Source organism: Dipodomys ordii, unplaced genomic scaffold (assembly GCF_000151885.1).
Source record: "Dipodomys ordii isolate 6190 unplaced genomic scaffold, Dord_2.0 Scaffold104, whole genome shotgun sequence".
NCBI lineage: Eukaryota > Metazoa > Chordata > Mammalia > Rodentia > Heteromyidae > Dipodomys > Dipodomys ordii.
The window spans coordinates 2,730,549-2,749,211 of NW_012267320.1; the positions used below are offsets into that span (position 1 = coordinate 2,730,549).

Genomic DNA, 18,663 nt, shown 5'->3' on the forward strand with positions numbered 1-18,663 from the left:
AGAGCAGCATTGGTCTTGGATGCAGAAGTGTTGGGCACGAAGCTGAGCTTTCTCATCGCTGCTTTAGTATCCTGGCTTAGCGCATCCATTCGCTAAAACACAGTATACAGAGAAAATGGGGACAATGCTGGCAGACTGGCCACACTGAAAGGTCTAATGCAGTCATTCAGGTGAATGGGTTTGGGGGGGGGGAATGTGTGTGTGTGTGTGTGTGTGTGTCTGTATGTTATGGGGTAACTACGAAGGGTAACCGAGGTGGGGGTAACTGTGGTGGTGGCGTGGGAACTGTGCTGGTGGTGACATGGATGGGGTAGCAGGGTATTGGCGGCTTTGGTGGTAACTGATGCTGGTGGATGTTGATAGTGGTGGTGGTTAAGGTTCAAACAAGATTCTGAGGTTCATCTGAGCTTCCTGGTCACAGATGGAGGATGGAAATGGGCTTGGGAATGGAATATGCTGATAGGTCTAAGCCTTGCCTGGGAGTTGGCGTGATTTCCTCCCGAAGAACCCGAGCTTCTGGGACAGTGACCACCTGATCCAAACTCAGCATTTCACTGGGGAAGGAGCAGAAGAAATGAAAGCCGAACAGACACCATCTGTCTGTTAAAGGTACACTAGGAAGAAAATGAATTCTAAGACCACCATGACATTGCAGGTGCATTCCCATACATCAGCCCTGGTGGCCTTCTTATAAACTCTATGCGTTACTGAGGCTCACAGACACAAAGAAGCTTGAATAGTGTCCCACAGCTGACAAGAGATTCAGAGGGAAGTCTATGAGGTTCCAAAGCCCTGGAAGGTTTCATTAAGTCTTTGTTCAAGCATGACTTCTCCTTTCAGGTAAGAAGAAAGAAAATTACTTGTGTGGGTCAGGAGCCCGGTAGCCGGCAACTAGCTCAGAGCTGGCCTTGGTGAGAGGCGCCCCTGTCTGGGTGCTGGCAGGGACTGGTGGCCAACGCCCACTCCAGATCCATTCCTTGAATTCATGAGAGATGGGGTGGGCAGGACGGGACACCTCCTCCTCCTCTTCTTCCTCCGTACAAGCCCCGCCCGACCATCCTTTTTTCAGGAGGGAGGCCTCAAGAGCCTCATCTTTTTTGGGGGGAGGAGGTCCGGTCGTGGGGCCTGAACTCTGGGCCTGGGCGCTGTCCCTCAGCTCTTCAGCTCAAGGCTAGCACTCTACCACTTGAGCCACAGCGCCACTTCTGGCTTTTTTCTTTTTGCTTATGTGGTGCTGAGGAATCGAACCCAGGGCCTCAGGCATGCAAGGCACGCGCTCTACCACTGAGCCACCTTCCCAGCCCAAGAGCTTCATCGGTTTAACTGAGGACTAGAGTCATGGTGGGCTGCATGAGTGGCAAGAACAAGCATCCCCAGACTTCAGTCGCTGAAGCCACCTAGGTTTATGTCTTTCCCCTGCACACAGCAGGGCAGCTGGTTCCATGCCGAGCCGTCCCTTCCGGCTTCACAGCGTTGGAGGAAGGAGTCAGGACACTTGGAAAGGATGAGTGGCTTCCACCTGTGCCCAGAGCTCTAGGGTAACAAGCACCAACAGACCACCAGGGGTAGCGAGTGCGGACCGCTGCACCTAGGAGGCTCAGAGCCCCAAACTGGGGAGCAGCAGTAATGGCTACCACCGGCCTGAGGTTCTCCAACAAGGTTCTCTCAGCCCCTTAGGGTCCTCCTGGGGAGGCGGGAAGCCCCACCCCATCCTCCATCTCCTCATTTACACAGAAACAAACGTGTCTGCATGGAAATGTCTGCATGGCCATCTAGCAGAGGGCAAAGGCGTTCTGTTTCTTTTAGAACTGACCCAGATGCTCACAGCTGTGGTGCTCTCCACCCACACGTCTCCATCCTGCGTGAAGACAGGTTCCAGGAGGGTGAGGTGTCCTTGTCTGACCTTGACGTCCTCTCAACCACGTGGACAATCGGCGGAGAGCTCCAGCTCAGGCCAGGCTGCAGTGAGAGCCTCCCATCTCTAGGTGGCGCACGTGTCAGCGGCGTCCAGCTTTGGGCAGAGCCTCCGCTGTGGCCACCTGCTTCTGGTCCAGCTGAGGACCAGGAGAAGGCCGGGGTGCCGTCCAGCCTTCGCCCATCGCGTGACCAAGGAGGCTGGAGAGAATTTGACAATTACCCTGACTACTAATGATCCAGCCTCTCCCCAGCTGCCCGGTAGGAAGGCCATGGGAGGAGGGCCGTGCGAGCGCTGTGGGGCTCAGCGTGGGCTTCTCCCTTCCCCTTCTGGCCCAGCTTCCAGAAAACAGGAAGTGTAGCTGGGCGTGCACTGGCAGGTGCAGGGATTTACGATCCACACACAGATGTACACACACACGTTCAACACACACACTTATACATGCCCCATCACACTCAAGCTCACACATGTTGACGTACACATCCCAAACACTTTCCTACATGCACACTCTCATGTGTAAATACACTCCCAGGAATACACACTACCACAACAACAATCATCCACATGGACATACACTCGCAGGTATCAATATACTCCCATGTACACACTCTCATCCACAAAAGGACAGCCTCTCCTAGACGTGTGCACAGATTTAGCAAAGACAGTGAGAGCGAGCGAGCGAGAGAGCACAAAGTCAGTTAGGGCAAAGCAGCTCTCCAAATGTCCTGCCCTCCTCCATGGGCTTGCTTGAATCGCCCCTAGGCAGACCGTGGGTTGGCAGGTGAAGTGGGAAACAGAACTCCCCATCGGCCCATCAAATACTCCGTGCTGGCAAAAACAGTCACATGTGGTAGAAATTCCACTTCAAAGTGTGAACTGAGAGCTCTCCCCACGCTAGCCGCACGTGGTAAGGTTACTTATTGTCAGTCTTATTGGTTAATCCTGAGATAAATGACTGTAAGGAGGAAAATTTACTTTGGCTCACACCAAAGTTTTCAGCCCCCGGTGGCTTGCCCCCATTGCTTTGGGCAGGCCAGAGTCTTAATGTCCCTCCGGCCATATTCATGACCTCAGCTCTTCAGCTCAAGGCTAGCACTCTACCACTTGAGCCACAGTGCCACTTCTGGCCTTTTCTGCTTATGTGGTGCTGAGGAATCGAACCCAGGGCCTCATGCATGCAAGGCAAGCGCTCTACCACTGAGCCACCTTCCCAGCCCCATAAATTCTCTTGTAATCTCTAATCTTGTTAATTGGGGGTGTCTCTCCCTTTTAGTGACTTTGGCTTAGGGTGCATCAATCTTGTTTATTAAAGACAATTATTTTGTTGATCTTCTGTACTGTTTGGCTCCCACATTCATTCATTTCAGTTCTGATCTTTACTATTTCTTTCTGCCTCCTGGTAAATCCACTGGTGATTGCGTAAGCAAGTGGGCAGGCAGCTGGTGAGAGTTCCGTGTGCACAGTGGCCCCCACCAGCCTCCGTGAATTGTGCCGGGCTGTCCCTCTGATGCATGGCACAATACCTACTTCACATGGGTGCTCCATAAATATTTCTGGTATGGATGAAGGCTTCTACGTATTTCTTTCCATCCTGCTGAACCAAAAGACTTACATCTATGGCAGGAGTGATGTCAAAGTACCATTTTCCATTCTCATATCCTATAGGCCAGAAGGGAGCCGTTCTGAGCCTGTGTCTCCCATGATGCTCAGGGTCTGGTGTAACTATGGGAGTAGCGCAGCCGGAAGGAAGCCCTTTGTGAGGTCATTGTCCTTCAGCTATCGGAGCTCCCTGATGGAGACAGGTAAACGCTCAAGGGGCCACGATGCTTCATTTTGCAAACCCTCTTTTAAAAAACATCATTATCAGAAATCAGTTTGACAGCATTAAGAGGAAGCAATGCCTCCAGTACCTGAAAACCCTGCGGACCCTGCAATACGACGGATTCAAGACTGTGTATCTGGGGGAGACGGACATCCCGGAAAGTCTCGTCACAGGGGAGGATTTCAGTGATGGGTATTTCATGCAGACGCCGACCTGGTGCATCGTTCACGGTGGAGGCAGTCAAGGATGGGTGCCCTGGAGGTACCGGATATTCCTCAGAGATGAACTCTGCATCAGACAGGAAGAGAACATTTTCTTCGAGTTCTGCGAAGTGGTGAAGAAGGCCTATGGGAAGTGTGCCATCGTGGTGAAAGGGAAAAGGCAACAGGATGGAGCAAAGCCAAAGGACGACAAGAAAGCAGAGGCCCAGCCGGACAGCCCGACGGGCATTAACTTAACAAGTATTGCGTGCTGTCCGCAGGTGGCCAAGTCCTACGGCCACGAGCTTCTCATTCTGCCTTCCCCTTATAATTACCTGAATCCCCTAGACTCAGCCTGGTCTTCTATGAAATGGTTTATCATCAATAACAGGAAAGAGTTTTGTTTGCAGTCTATTGACAGTGTCTATTCTTATCAGTATATACTTTTCAATGATTTAATTAGCAAAGGGATCGATAGGATAAACCTAACCAAGTGGAAAACACTGACGAACAAGGTACGGAGATGGGAAAACTATTATCTGGGGAAATTTGCTTAGAATGATCCTTCCAGCAAGCAGGAAGTATGGCCCTCACCACCAATTCTGCTGGGCTTGATTCTGCACCGCTGCCACCAGAGACTTCAGTGGTGACGGAGCCTGGGAGCTCCCAGGGAAGTTGGCCAAGTCCTGCGTTTATTGGAGGATTTATTAAAAGCTTGTTGGTAAATTAGGAGGTCTCAACTTCATCTTGTTAAAATCTCTGCGAGGGCCACATTAATGCAAGGATTAAGGCCAATTAGGTTTATGGCTACTAATGAATAATTTATCCTGCTAATTAAAATGTTACTTTTAACCGGCAATTTACCTGATGAACCAACTCTTACTGTGCAGTATATTTGTGTAATCTTGGTCAGTGATGGGGTTTGAACTCTGGGCCTGGGCACTGTCCCTGAGCTCTTCAGCTCAAGGCAAGTGCTTTACCATTGAAGCCACAGATCCTCTTCTGGCTTTCTGGTGCTTCATTGGAGATAAGAGTCTCGTGGACTTTCCTTGCTTGGTCTGGCTTTGAACCATGATCCTCAGATCTCAGCCTCCTGAATAGCTAGGATTACAGGCATGAGCCACCTGGCTTGTGTAACCTTTTTTCCCACCTATGTTTCCCATATTTTAGGATTTTATTCCCTAGAGAGCAAATGACAGTATTCAAATGTCCTGGGTCTCTTCAATGTCCTGCCATCGCATGAGTCTAACTGTAGGTGGCTGGGGTGTGATGATATAAGTGTTGATTTTTATTTTTAATTGTGAAAATACCATATAGAGGGGTTACAATTGCATGGACAAGATAATGAGGATACAAGTGGTTTTTGCACTCACCTCACACTTAGTTCACAAGTACCCTGAGTTCTAGGGTAATAAGCACTAACAGTTTTACATAGAACCAGTCAGAGGTAGATTCAAGGTTATTATTCTGATGGTGACTTTCCTGTCGTTCGTGCGTGCGTGCATGCGTGTGTGTGTGTGTGTGTGTGTGTGTGTGTGTGTATCTGAGTTATCTGATCTTCACCATTGGCTGTGATGTAAGCATGCTACTATTCTTCTGTGCAGAGGAGCTGATATTCAATCTAGAGGTCACATTTGATCCATTAATCACGAAGCCTCCCTAACAACAAGCAGCTGAACCTCCGTCGTCATGACGACCCTATGGACAGCTGTGGCCATCCCTCCCATTCCACAGATGAGGAAACAAGACAAGAAGCAGCCCCGGGGGCTGTCGGGTTCTCAGGCCATGTTCCCAAGCCACCATGCTTACTACTGGATTATTCAGGTCCAGGTCCAGCTTTGTCTTACTTATATGATAGAAGGAGGACATGATGCCTGACCTTTCCAGACAAGAGCTGGCAAAGTGGCCGTGTCCAGCTGCATGTCACAGCAAGAACACATGTCACGGGGCAGAGGGGGAGGTAGGATACCTTTTTAGGGTACATTATGTTCCTCTGAGAAAAATAATGGCGCGTGTTTAGGTTATCAAACAAAATAAGCCAACAGGAGCTATTTTTTCTTTTGTTTGAAAACCAAGCCAATTTAATCATCTGAGTTTAGAGTTCTATTCCTTGGAGATCTCTTTTAGTCATTAGAAATGCAAGCAGGAGAAAGAGAACCTGCATATAATCAGAGAGATCGAGCTGGCCAACTTTAATGTGCAATTTAGTTACATAAGAGTGCCTTCATAAGTCAGAAGTGTTGTTTTATAGAAGGCATGGGAACTGCCAGCCAGAAGCACACAGGGACCTGGGACCTAGTTGGGAATCTGAAGTTTAGAAAGTTACAGCGTATTATTAGCTGTGATACTGTGGATAAGTTAGTTTACTTCCTGAGGCTCAGTTCGCTCTAGTGAAAATCAGTTGAAGGCTTTAAGATCGTCACACACCCGTGTGTGCTCAGAAAACCAAAGCTCATGAGGCTGAGCTCTAAGAGAAGGTGGCCGCCATTAGGTCTAATGTGGCTGACCTCCTTTCTTTTCTTTTTACTCTTAGAGGCGAGTTTTTACTTCTTTTACCACTGGGAAGCAAGAGTAGAAACATGCAAGCTGCTTTGATCAAAGGAAAGTTTGTTCCCTGGCCTTGCTTTTTAAGATCAGCAGCAACAGGTTAGAGAATCAACCGTGAGATTTCTTCTGGTGGGGCTGGGCGGGGGCCGGTGAGTGTGGCCCAGAATCTCTCTGGGAATAGTCACGTCTAGAGCATTTTCCACTGATGTCCACACATGGCACCACAGGGTTGAGCCACACAGCTGTAGCCAAGTCCTTGGGAATAAAGCTCATGGTGATGCTATTCTCCCTTCCTACAGCTTGGAGTGACACATCAGAAAGCAGAGCTGCCCGAGAAGCAGCTCAGAGCAAAGCAGCATATGGAGCCTGCTACCGATTGATTGGCTCCAGCCCAGTGAGATGAGCTCCGGCCACACCTGGCCACCCGGCGGGGCTGAGTTGCTCTCACTTCCCCTCCAGGTGTGAGCACTTGTACTTTTTACATCTTGACCTCAGTTCAGACAAGCAACACACGGGACAGGGGACAGTAAGCTCAATTTACAAAGGCAAGGCTGGATGGTAACGTACAGCTAGTCACAGGGCGGTGGGAACCACAACCCCACCCATCCGAGCAGGACACCTTCCTCAAACACTGCAGGGCCTTCAGTAGATGCAGAAGGGTGTGCCAGGGCTGGGGACCTCAAAGAAAATAAGCCAGGGTCCCCAAGGCAGCCACAGCCCAGAGGTGGGACCACTGCTCTATGATGGGAGATGTTGGCAGTAAAGGCTGAGTCCAGGCCGTTATTGCGGACTGGGGGAAAAGCTTCCAGAAGAAGGAAGAGCCTGGAGCCCAGACGGAGAGGAGGGGGACTTCATGGTGGGGTGGGGGGGAGGAGGCAGGGCCTCTACCTCCCACCAGGCAGTGTGCCAAGCCTAGGACTCCTGTGTGTGAACAAGATAGAGGACCACTGAGTTCCTGGCCACATCCACACAGACCAGACTACACCAAGATGGAGTCACTTGTGCTAAATGCCACGGGCACCTTCAGGAAACAAGGGAGATGCTGAAACCAAGCGGCTGCTCCTAAAAGAGTTGAGTCCAGTCCAGCTGAGTGAACACAGGGATGCCCGGGTTCAACCCTCACAGAAGATCCCTGTGCTCACCAGCCCGCGCTCCCCGGTTGCTGCTTCCTCGTGCCCACCTTGCACGCCCACTATGAACGCCCAGTGGGAGCGCTTGGCCTTGGGAGAGCAGACGCGGTACGTGTGCATGTGAGCGAGTGTGCATGTGCACACAGGCGCACGCACCACTGCACGGGTGTGAGCTCTGCATGCCGTGAGCTCGGCCCTGTCTCGTTAGATCCTCATTTCACCCCGGCCTCCCCAGTGTCACTGACGTTGCTGATTTCATGCTCCAGACTCTGAAGTACAATCCTTCCTGCTCTACGACTATACCTGTGGCCATCAGACCTGGCTTGGTGGCTGAGATGGGATCTCATTCATCTTTTTGCTTTGGCTGGCCGTGGACCACAATTTGACTTCTCAAACTCCTAATGTACACCGCAGTTTAACCTCTTCTTCCTGACCGAGGCCATCTTCATCAGCGCGTCCTGGTGGGGACTGTGGGCCGCGCCACCAGGCGGCATTGAAGACAATGAGTTCTCAGGCCTGCTTTGTTTGGATTTCTTACTTGAAGGGATGCTTGCTGCCAACAGCCGTTCTTCCCTCTGCTCCTAATGTGTTGCAAGCTTTAAAAAAAGAAGTAGCTATGTCAGGCACGCATGCAGTAAGATTGATCAGGAGCTGCAGGAGAGGTCCTGGCTGGTGCCGTGGGTAGAAAATGTGGTTCTGAGTTCAGGTTTTCTGTGAAATCTTTCATCTGCTCCAAGACGATTGTCGGCTTCCCACATACTCCTGTTACTCCAGAGCCGCTGGACAGCCACGGTCCTGACGAGAGCCCTGGCCGAGCTTTACAAACCGTCTACCTACCTACTTCCAGCCATTGAGTCCAACCATTTACAACCAAAATGTACAGACGAAGTGATGCCAACCCCAGTGAGCTGCTGGTCATCTCCCCCTAGCGGTACAAGAGTGCCAGGCGGTGTTGCAGAACACACCAACCCCAAGCGGTTCACAGGAAAGCCATGGCTTTTCATTCAACCTGTACTCAACGTCTACTAAAGTTCCCATATTCTGCACATTCCAAAACCAAGCCTTAAATAGCTAAGTCTAGATAGGCCTCTGTATTTGAAATAAATGATTATCTACTGGTTAAGCAAACTTCATTCTGTATCAATAGCCGATGCTCTATCTCAAGTTTTGGAGGCACATGAATGGTTGTGTATGAACAAAATGGTGCCTGCAGTCTGGACCATACATGCTGAGAACAGGTGGCACCCTAGCCCCACAGAGTGGGCAGCAGGCGGAGCCGAGGCCCTGGCGCAGGTGAGGGGTGGGAGCGGACCTGCCGTGGTAAAGGAGCTCTGGCAGAGGCAAGAGGTCAGATATGGGCCTCACCTGGAAGTCCTTGGAGTCCAAAGCTTTAGACCTCTGCCTCTCTGTTCATGCTAGGCGGGTGCTGGCCTCAGTGGAACCAATCGAACACTTTGCCAAGGCTGAGCAGGCCTCTCCAAGGAGCTCAGGTGGAGGTAAATCAAGCCAGGTAGATTGAGGGGCAGGGTGGAGTTGGGAGAGACGGGGGACGCCAATCAAGAGGCATTGTTCTTACAAACTGGCATGATGAACTGAAACCCTTTTCTACACCTACGTAAGAATAATAGAAAAGAAAAAGAACAAGAACGTCTCCTCTAGACTCTTTGGGCCCCACAGCTCAGGATTCACTCTACTTGGAACTATCATTCTAGAACAGCTCAGCAATCACATGAAATAAAAGAAGTTGTGTGGATTTCTTCAGGAGGCTTAAAGAGGGCTGGGCCTCGAAATGGCGATGCGGCCAGCGGCCAGCGCATGACTCAGGTCCAGCTGGAAGGGGTGAAATGAGCGTTAACAGGATCACTGACAGAGGAATCTGTCCCTAACTCCCTTCTCGGGCCAGCGGGGGCCAACGCTCCTGGACCAGCGCACAGCACACAGCCTCGGTAACGGCGAGAATGGCACTCAGGATGGCAACAAACTGCAGCAGTGGGGGGGGGGAGCAGGGGTGAGGAGGCGCAGGCGGAAGTTTCCAGTCTGCGGGATCTCATCCCACACAGCAGGGAAACTTGTGTGTCCAGGCCTCTGTGCAAATGGATCTGAAACCTGTTCTCCCACTAGGAAATACTTCAAAAAAGATGGCACGCAAAACTCTCCTCTCCCACAACCAACATGTGCGTGTGTGTGTGTGTGTGTGTGAGAGAGAGAGAGACAGAGACAGAGACAGAGAGAGACTCTAAATGTATTCAAAAGACCAGAGACTGCTTTTATTTCAAGAACAAAATACTTGATTTGTTTTAACTATATAAAAAATTGCTCTCATTTTAAGTTAGAAGTATGCATTTGGGAGTTTATTCTCTGACATATTCAGTAACTACTAAGCCTTCTCTTTCTTCACAGCTGGAATCCACTCAAGATGCCATTTCAATAGCAAAATCTAGAAAGGAAGACCAAAGGGGTGAGGGTGAGTAGGAAAGGTTTGCTGAAGTTATAGCCAAGGCCTTTCTTGGTCCACATTAACCTGATGTTTGGGTGGTTAGCATCAACAAACAGAAACAATCAGTTTATCTCTTAGTGAATCTGTTCGGGGCGTCACAATTCTCCTTCTAGCTGCCCTGCTTCCTGAGTCAGCTCTAAACACGTCTGTTCACAGCCACCTAATATCACTGACTCTGGTGACATCTGCAGGAGGAACGAGGCATTATGAGCTCCCACTTCATTTCTCCCTCTCTTTGTAGCTTAAAGCCCTTTTGATGACTGTCTAGAATATAAGTCCAATCAACGCTGGTTAAAACTCTCTTCCGTCAACATTCCTAGTTTCTAAGGGCACCCTCTTCTTCCACCCAATAGTAAATAAAACATGTTGGATGTGGCCATCCGCAATGACCCCAAGAACTTTCTGTATTTCTAGGTCTGGCTACTCCTCCGTTCCCATTAATAAACACATTCTTTTTAAAGACAAGGTCCTGTAACGGTAACTTTGGCCTGGCAAACGCCCACAGTTTAGGGAGGATGAGCGAGTGGAGGCAGGCTGGTGGGGGACAAAAGTCCAGGGCTCGGTGAGGTCCAGGGCTGGGAAGGGTGGCTGCGTGTTTCACCTGGTTGCTTTCATCGTGTTTTTTCAGAATCTGCAGAAGAGCTACAGCTCACCCCCATCAAGCACTGCTACTGTTACGAATACACCTGCCTTTAAGCTCCGGGAGCTGAAAGCTTTTAAAATGGCTCTGGAGCTGAGGGAAAGCCTAATTTCAGAAACCCAGCATTGCAGGTGGGCAGGGCTCTGGAGCCACCAAACCCTGTGGTTTCCACAGTAACCTGCTGCTGGGAAGAACCATCTGAGGGGTTTTCAAGAGAGCAGGTGCTCAGCTGTAACCGTGGATGTGGTCCATGCGGAGCTGGAGGACACCCGGGCAGTCACAGCCTCAACTACCGCTTCTGGAACCTTCGGTCTTGAACACACAAGCACTGTCCGGGGCTCCTGTGGACTCTGTGGGGGAGCCGGCTCCAGGGATAACCAAGCACTCAGGCGTGCGGACGAGGTTGGCAGGAAGGGCTCAAAGGCCAGGACATGAAAATGTTTGCAAGATCACGGTCCAGAAATGCAGGAGGATGCAACGTGGGCAGCAGAGGGGAAAGTAATGTTCGGTTAGGTAAAGGACAGATTGGGAAGGAACTTATTTGCCATGCCAGAGTCTTGGGGATGACTTTGTCTGATACCAGAGCCCCTTCATCTTGGGGCTTCTCAAGCCCTGTGCGTCCCTGCCTCCCCTGTTCTAGGCACATGAGCAAACGTGGGCACCATGGCTGATGTTCTTGGCATGTCTTCTTCTCTGTGGAGAAGGCCCAGAGCTGTCCTTACAGTATTCAGGAGCCCGAGGCCCCACAGGCCTGTCTGCAGGCGTCCCCTCCCGCCCTCCGCCCTGCAGGTCTAAGGGTCACAGAGTTCTCAGTGAGTTGCAAGGTACCTTCAGTTGTCTTTCTTCTCTGATTGCTGCTGCTTTTCAGATTCTAGCTTTTGCTGTTTTGCTTCCAATCTTTTCCTCTGGTACATTTTTACTCCTGCAAATGCCAGGCAGAGAATCAGTGTTTTCGCAGCCAGGATATACAGCAGCAGGGGCACGTGTTCAAGGACCTTCAGGAAGAAAGAAATCATTCCAAGTGTTCCATTCACGATACGGCATGTTTCTCATAGGCTCCTTCACCCAACAGATATGTTCTGAGTAATTATTATGCTACGAGCCCGAGGCTAGGCACTGGAGGTATATATTACACAAGGTCTCAGCTCCCTGCCCATGTCACTAACAGCTCTGTCCTCCTGTTCCCGACTTCTCACAGGGGAACAGCCGGCAACTCCAGACATAATGAAGTCTGGCTGGGTACAATGCGATACACTGCCGGAGGCCCCTGCTCCAGAGTAGCTGAGATCTGGTTACAGCTCTGTTCTGCCACTCGCTGACTCCAAGGAGGCGGAGATGGGAGGATCTCGGTTTGAGCCAGGCTGGGCAAATAAATCCATGAGACTCCTATCCCCAGTCAAACAGCAAAAAGCCAGAAGTTGAGGTACAGATCAAATGGTAAAGCACCATTCTTGACAAGAAAAAGATAAATGAGAGTGTAAGGCCCTGAGTTCAAGTCCTAGTCCCAGCACAAGGACACAAACAAAAGACAAGGAAGCAAAGTTGCTGGAAGTTGACAGTCCCCCTTGTCACGTGGCTCACTCCTGTGATAATCCATTCCAAAACTGGAAGCGAAGATTCTAACCCCAGACAGGTCCATTTCTGATTCTGAATGAAATGGAATTTGTGAAATCACTTATGCAGTTACAGTCCTATAATTTTTTCTTGTTTTTGTTTTTGTTGTTTGTTGCTGCTGCTGCTGTTGGTAGTCATGGGCCTGAACTCTGGGCCTGGGCGCTGTCCCTCAGCTCTTCAGCTCAAGGCCAGAGCTCTACCACTTGAGCCATAGCGCCACTTCTGGTTTTCCAGTGGTTTATTTGGAGATAAGAGTCTCAGGGACATTCCTGCCCAGGATGGCTTTGAACTGTGATCCTCAGATCTCAGCTTCTTTGGAGCTAGGATTATAAGCATGAGCCACAGGCGCCCAGCTACAGTGCTATCATTTTATCTCAGTTCTCTGTGCTCAAAACTTAGACAAGGAGTTTGCAGAGAGCTGCCAGGGAACTTCCTATGCACGGATGGCCATATGCAGATTTCTCTCTGCCATCATGGGGCAGGCAAATGGTCCAGACTGAAGAGTTCAGAAGGTCAGTAACAGGTAAGGAAGGGTCTGGTCTACGCCAGACGGTTCTGGAGCTTGAAGCTGCTAATACAGACCATGCATTCCTCCCTGCCACCAGCACTGCCTGAAATCACGCAAACCAACAATGCTCAGCTCCTGAATTTACAAAAGGTAACCAGGCCTAATACTGCAGACGTTATTTAACTGTTAGCATAGACCTCTGAGGATGGTTGTCGTGTGGTGTACTTATCTTATGCACTGAATACCACCCGTGATGGGCAGTCCAGCTATTCAAGTTGTTTTCATTTAATTCAATAATGAGATCCCTGTAGAAACAGAACCATGCACTATGAAAGGTGATTCTGGCAGCAGTAGATGGTTGTAACCCAGTAGAAGCTGGTTGCTGGTGGCTCACACCTGGAATCCTAGCTTTCCAGGAGGCAGAGATAATGGTTCAAAGCCAGGCCAGGCAGAAAAGTCCTTGGGACTCTTTATCACTAACCAGCAAAAAGCAGGAAGTGAAGGTATGGCTCAAGTGGAGTGCACCAGCCTTGAGTTAAAAGCCAAATGACAGGTGAGAGCGTGACACTAGTACTGGCACCAGTTACCCTGGTTTCAGGAATGACTTGCTCTGATTTGGCTGCCAGGCCTCGCCCGGCCCCACAAGCCTTTTCCACCCACTTTCTTAAAGGTTTGCATTCCAGGGGCAAAGGGAATGGAATGTTGCTGCACCTGAGGTGTTCTAGGCTGGCTGGCCTTCTCTGCCCATGCACTTCATCTCCGTGGCTGACACCCTGGAGCTCACGTGAGACAGCCTGGTCTAAACCTGAAACTTGGCTCTGGCCCTCGTGAGGCTGTGTTATCTGAATGAGAAGTTTGAAGACTCATCAGAAAGGAAACCTCAGCTGACAGACATGGGCAAGTGGTTTCGGTATTGACTTTCTTTTTATAGCATGGAGAAGAGGAGGGACAGGAGGAGTTTCAGGACCAAAAGGAAGGCAGAATGACAGCAGCTGAGGTCAAGGACCCCAAAAGGACCTTGGAGTGCTTTGTGAAGAGGGGGTGAGGGAAGGTCTCAGGCTTCAGCTGTGTGCTAATGACCTCTGTGATCCTTGAGACACTGGACTTTTCCTACTTTTATGGAAGAAAAAGAGAACTATTGCTCAATTCGATCAACAATCTTTTTTTTTTTCTTTTTTGCCAGTCCTGAGGCTTGATGTCAGGGCCTGAGCATTTTTGCTCAAGATTGGCATTCTACCACGTAAGTCCCAGCTCTCCTTCTGGCTTTTTGGCAGTTAAATGGAAATAAGAGTCTCATGGACTCTCCTGCCTAGGCTGGCTTTGAATCATGATCGTCTGATCTCAGCCTCCTGAATAGCTAGAATTACAGGCGTGAGCCACCAGTGTCGGCCTCATTCCCTGTTTTAATCAGTCTACTTATAAAGACTGTTATTCTCACTAACAGTTGTGATGTTTACCATCAGGAGCTTTGGCTCGAAGGTGGCTCATGTCTCACAAAGGCCGTATATGAAGGAAAGGCTTGGCCCCCTGGCTGGTGCTATTAAGAGATGCTGTGGACGTTTAGGAAGTGAGGCCTTATGGGACAGCCTCTGGTCACTGGAGACATGCCTGCAGAGAGGACTATGGGACTGTGGTCTCTTCCTCTTTTGTTTTCTGGCTCCTGAGGTGAGCAGGTTACTCCCCCACAGCCCCATCATGCCATTGGGCACCCCTACCACAGGGTATGGCATGCAAGGAAGTCTCCAAGTGACCCGGGTCTGGAATCACTGCAAATGTGAGCTAAGCAGCCCTTGTCTCTTCTATCTATAAAGTATCTCAGGGATGTCAGAGAGCTACAGGCAGGAAAGAGAAACCCATGCTATAAATGTCTAAAACCATTCTCACCTTCCAGTTCATCATGGGCCAACTATAAGTTCACTGCTGATCAACGTAGCTCCCCAAGACAAGGGCATGAGCAGGAGCGGAAAGGTCAGGTCCAGGAGCTGGAATTTCGGATCTGAGGTGGAAGAAAAACCGTATCAACTTCAGGTTTCTGGGCAGACCACTTTGGGATTACTATTCGCAGCAAGGCAACCAAAGCCCTGTGAGCAGAAGCCTGGGTAAGGGCCGACACTGGGCTGGCTCCTGCTGAGCAAAACGCGCCCCTGGGACTCTTCACAGTCCCAGCAGAGGTGATGGCGCTGCTCCGAAGGAATGTGGGCACCCACCCCATTCCTCCTGCACCTAAGAACAACCCCCAAAACCCCAAAAGGCGCCCCCCCACCTCCTGCCCAGAACACTAGCTGGTTTGGAGATGAATGTCCTTCTGTTTTGAAAGTCTCCCACTGAGCTCATCTTGAGTTTAAAGAAGTTTTTCTGGAGGGGAGGAAACAAAATGTCCTATGAAAGCAATCTATACAAAGTTCTCTCTAAAGAGTACAGGAGACCTCGTAGAAGTCAGGGCTGGAGGTGACAGGCAGAGTCCAAGCACCGGGCTTGCTCTGAGGCCTCACTGGTCACTATTCTTAGAATATGACACATATATATCAAGAGTAAGCTCTAGATAAATCACCACCACGCTCTGCTGAGAGACTTTCTTCTAGGGCCTTGGTTCAACTGTAAATGAAGACAGGCCGGTAAGGGCCCTACTTTTTCTGAAACCTGATGGCACAATAGTTACCACGTAACTCTCTTATGCCAGGCAGTGCTAAAGAGCTTAGGTGAATGAATCCACTTAGCCTATATAGTTTCCCCATCAGACAGTTTACTATTTATTATCTCCACTCAAAGTTTAAGGAATACATCTAGATGGGATTTGAGCCGACTCGGTCTGGCTCTGCACACTTAATCTCAGTGCTCTCGTGTCGCAGGCAGAGAGCTTTGCACTTAAAAATCATGGCAACACTTTTCTTTAAATGAACCTACAACTAAGAAAAGCAGAAAATGTCACAGGGCTTTGGACTTCCTTTAGATGAACTTTCGGGAGATGTTTTAGAAAAATTTTCAATTACAAGAGCATCTCAATAAAATGTTCCAGTCTCATCTACTGAAGGTTATAGTATCTGGAAAACCACCTAGCAACTGGCACAAGATAACCCAGTTTTCCCCATGACTTTTCCAAAGTCAGATAAGCTCAGGGCAGGACTTTAAAGCACTGCTCTGATTAAATGTGACAGTGGTGATCGCCCTCGTTACCTTCATGTATAAATGAATGGCCCACTTGCTTTAAGTAATAGCGGATTCTGACCTATCCTGGAGAAGGACATCCTTCACATGTTTCTAGAAATAAATGAAATCACTAAAAATCTTATGGATTAGCTATATTGTAGAGTGAAACAAAATGTTTTGGTTCATTACATTTTATTTTTATAATTCTGGACATAATTGAGTTATGTGCAAGTTTTATAATACAGTAGGTGAGTCTGGTGTTTTCTACAAATTTCCTAAAGCAAAATGACGTACTTCATGTGCTGATGAAGGCAGGATATTGATTTCCAAGGTCAAGCAGGAAATAATAGGCCCAAAATGTTTATCAGTGGAAATAAAAGAACATGCAGGGGGCGACAAACATGTCACACGTACTGGCAATGTGACCTTGCAGGAGACAGGTGGCCCCTTAAGCCTCCTCTGAAAAGTCTCCTTCAGAAACTGGCTGGTAAGCACTAATCACCATGTTCAGCACATAGAAAGTTCCAAGTCCAATGTTAGCCACTCGTCTTATGATAAATCCCTCTCCTTCCACTAATGGGTAAGCTAAGCTGAATGGTATTAAACAAGTGACATCCAGGGCCCAATTCAGTCACTGCACAACATGGCATGAAACAAAGAATAATGCGGACAATGAGGAGGACCAGAGATCTGGATTCTGTTCCTGGTAGCATCAAGGGCAGCAGATGACCCAGGACAAGCTGTGCACCTTCAGAAAATGTGTGGGAAATACCGAGGTGCTAATACTGGTAAAAATCAGAATCCACAAAGAATGAGTCCCCAGCTTTGGGATTAACAACTCACCATTCTCTCTGATATCAGAGAACTTGACTGCAAACATACACTAACATATTTGGTCTGCAGTTAGTACGAATCAATGTTCTGCTAGGTGGATGGGTAAATCATAATATTCTGAGAGCATTAAAAGATTTCAAATAAAAATATGAAATTAAATAAATGCACTGGCAGTTGCTTCAGCCTCCTATCTAGCGTGATAAAATTCAAGAGAGGGCAGTCTATCTGCAGTCACAGTGAGGGATGGGGTTACTGTGGGGAGAGGAGGCCAAACCACCCTTGTCATCTCTGTTCATTCCTTGCCACTGATCTGAATTTCAAGTTTCCCCACCTCCCTAAAATTACAGGTTGCAGGTCAGGCATTTTTATTACCCCCCTCCCCCCAAAAATCAGGTCTCCTGAAAAGAACCAAGAAAGCTTAAAAATATCAGGAAGCCATTTGCTCTGATACCAGATATCCACCCGATTAGAAACATAAAGCGGTTGGTATCTAAGGGGGAACTGCAAAGCCCACCAGGATAGAGACCGTTTCCAGGAACATACCATTTATGAACTGTAGGGAAAATTCAGATCTACCCTAGCACTAGCCATAGCCTTAGTTTTAAACGCAATAGTTAGCAAACGGCCAACATTCCTGTTGTCTTTCAACGATTCTGGTTTTCTATTGTGGGTTGCTTCTGTTTTGAGTGGGTGCGTGGGGTCCTGGTCCTTAGCTGGCGTTTGTTTTTTTTTTTTTTTTTTCCCCCTTTTTGCTCCAGGCTGGCTCTCTACCACTTGAGCCACAGCTTCACTACTTGGACACAGGCGTCTCACAGGCTTTGCTGCCAGGGTTGGCTTTGAACCTGCATCCTCAGATCCCGGCCGCCTGAGCAGTTAGGATTGCAGGTGGGAGCCCGGCTGCCAGGTTTCTCTAGCAACAAACAAAGCTTCTCACTCCTTCGGGCTAGGCTAATGAGAGCAGTGGGGGCCAGGGCCCGTCCCCCGCGGCCGTTCTCCTGGCCGCTGAGCCTCGGTGACCAGGCCCTGGCCGCTGCGCTCCGGCGGCCCCGGCTGCTCCGGGCGGGCCCGGGGACCCGGTCTGGCCTCTGCCTCTCCGCACCCCGGGACCCGCGGGAGGGGACCCCCACCCCACGGAGGATCCCGAGGGCCGAAGGCTGACGCCGCTCGCGGCACATTTCCAAGGACTTCGTGGACGACCCCCTCAGGCCCCATCAACCCCGGGCGCGCGCCCGAGCGCAGCGGCGGCGGCCGCCACCTTCCCGGGCCCGCCCACCGCGCCGCGCCGCCGGCGGCCAGCAACCATTACCAGGGGCGATCGCCGGATCCCCAGCGCCCCCCCTACAAAGAGCTTGGCGGCTTCCGCTCAGGTTCGACCCAACCCCGACGTCACACACTCACCACTCCCGGCGGCGGAGCCTCCAGCGCCAGGCCCTCTGCCCCACCCGCCGCCACCCCAGACCTCCCCTTCCCCCGCCCATCCTGCTGGGAAAACTACAAGTCCCGAAATGCACTGCTTCTCGCGCCGCCGCAATGAAGCGTGCTGCAGCATGCGCAGGCGCAGTGGGTCCATGCAGCTTTCTGGCGCACACGGGGGGTGGGGGGGTGTCACTCCGGACGCAGGCGCAGTGGCCGCCAGGCATGGGCTCCGGGTGGGCGCTCCCTGGGGTGTGGTGTGGGCTGGGGCGCTCATCCACAGCCTCTTCTTGTCCCTGGCTGTCGTGGAGGAGAGTGGCGGCAGGAAGGCCGGGAGTCGTGAGGGCTCCTTCGGGCCAGCACGCGTGCATTTTCCTGTAGGATGACTGAGATGCT

At 50.2% G+C, this 18,663-nt stretch overlaps 2 protein-coding genes across 3 annotated transcripts; one reads left to right on the forward strand and one right to left on the reverse strand.

Moving 5' to 3' along the window:
- The first annotated feature begins 3,738 nt into the window (after nt 1–3,738).
- On the forward strand, nt 3,739–4,599 carry LOC105994069 (chromosome unknown open reading frame, human C21orf140). The gene has a single exon (XM_013027484.1). The coding sequence runs from the start codon at nt 3,739–3,741 to the stop codon at nt 4,492–4,494; it is 756 nt and encodes a 251-aa protein (XP_012882938.1). The 3' UTR covers nt 4,495–4,599.
- Nucleotides 4,600–9,855: 5,256 nt separating this feature from the next.
- Nucleotides 9,856–18,325, reverse strand: Smim11 (small integral membrane protein 11). Of its 2 annotated transcripts, none has more exons than XM_013027475.1 (4): nt 18,253–18,325; nt 14,758–14,869; nt 11,580–11,746; nt 9,856–10,051 (listed from the first exon to the last, which is right to left on the reverse strand). In XM_013027475.1, exons 2-3 carry the CDS (start codon nt 14,770–14,772, stop codon nt 11,582–11,584), a joined length of 180 nt encoding a protein of 59 aa, XP_012882929.1. In that variant the 5' UTR covers nt 14,773–14,869; nt 18,253–18,325; the 3' UTR covers nt 9,856–10,051; nt 11,580–11,581. The 2 variants fall into 2 exon arrangements, with proteins under 2 accessions (XP_012882929.1, XP_012882930.1); XM_013027476.1 differs by lacking the exon at nt 18,253–18,325 and adding an exon at nt 18,161–18,239.
- Between the last annotated feature and the right edge of the window lie 338 nt (nt 18,326–18,663).

What these genes read in the sequence shown, in the direction of transcription:
- LOC105994069 (XM_013027484.1), top strand. Translation starts at nt 3,739, where the DNA reads ATGCTTCATTTTGCAAACCCTCTTTTAAAAAACATCATTATCAGAAAT.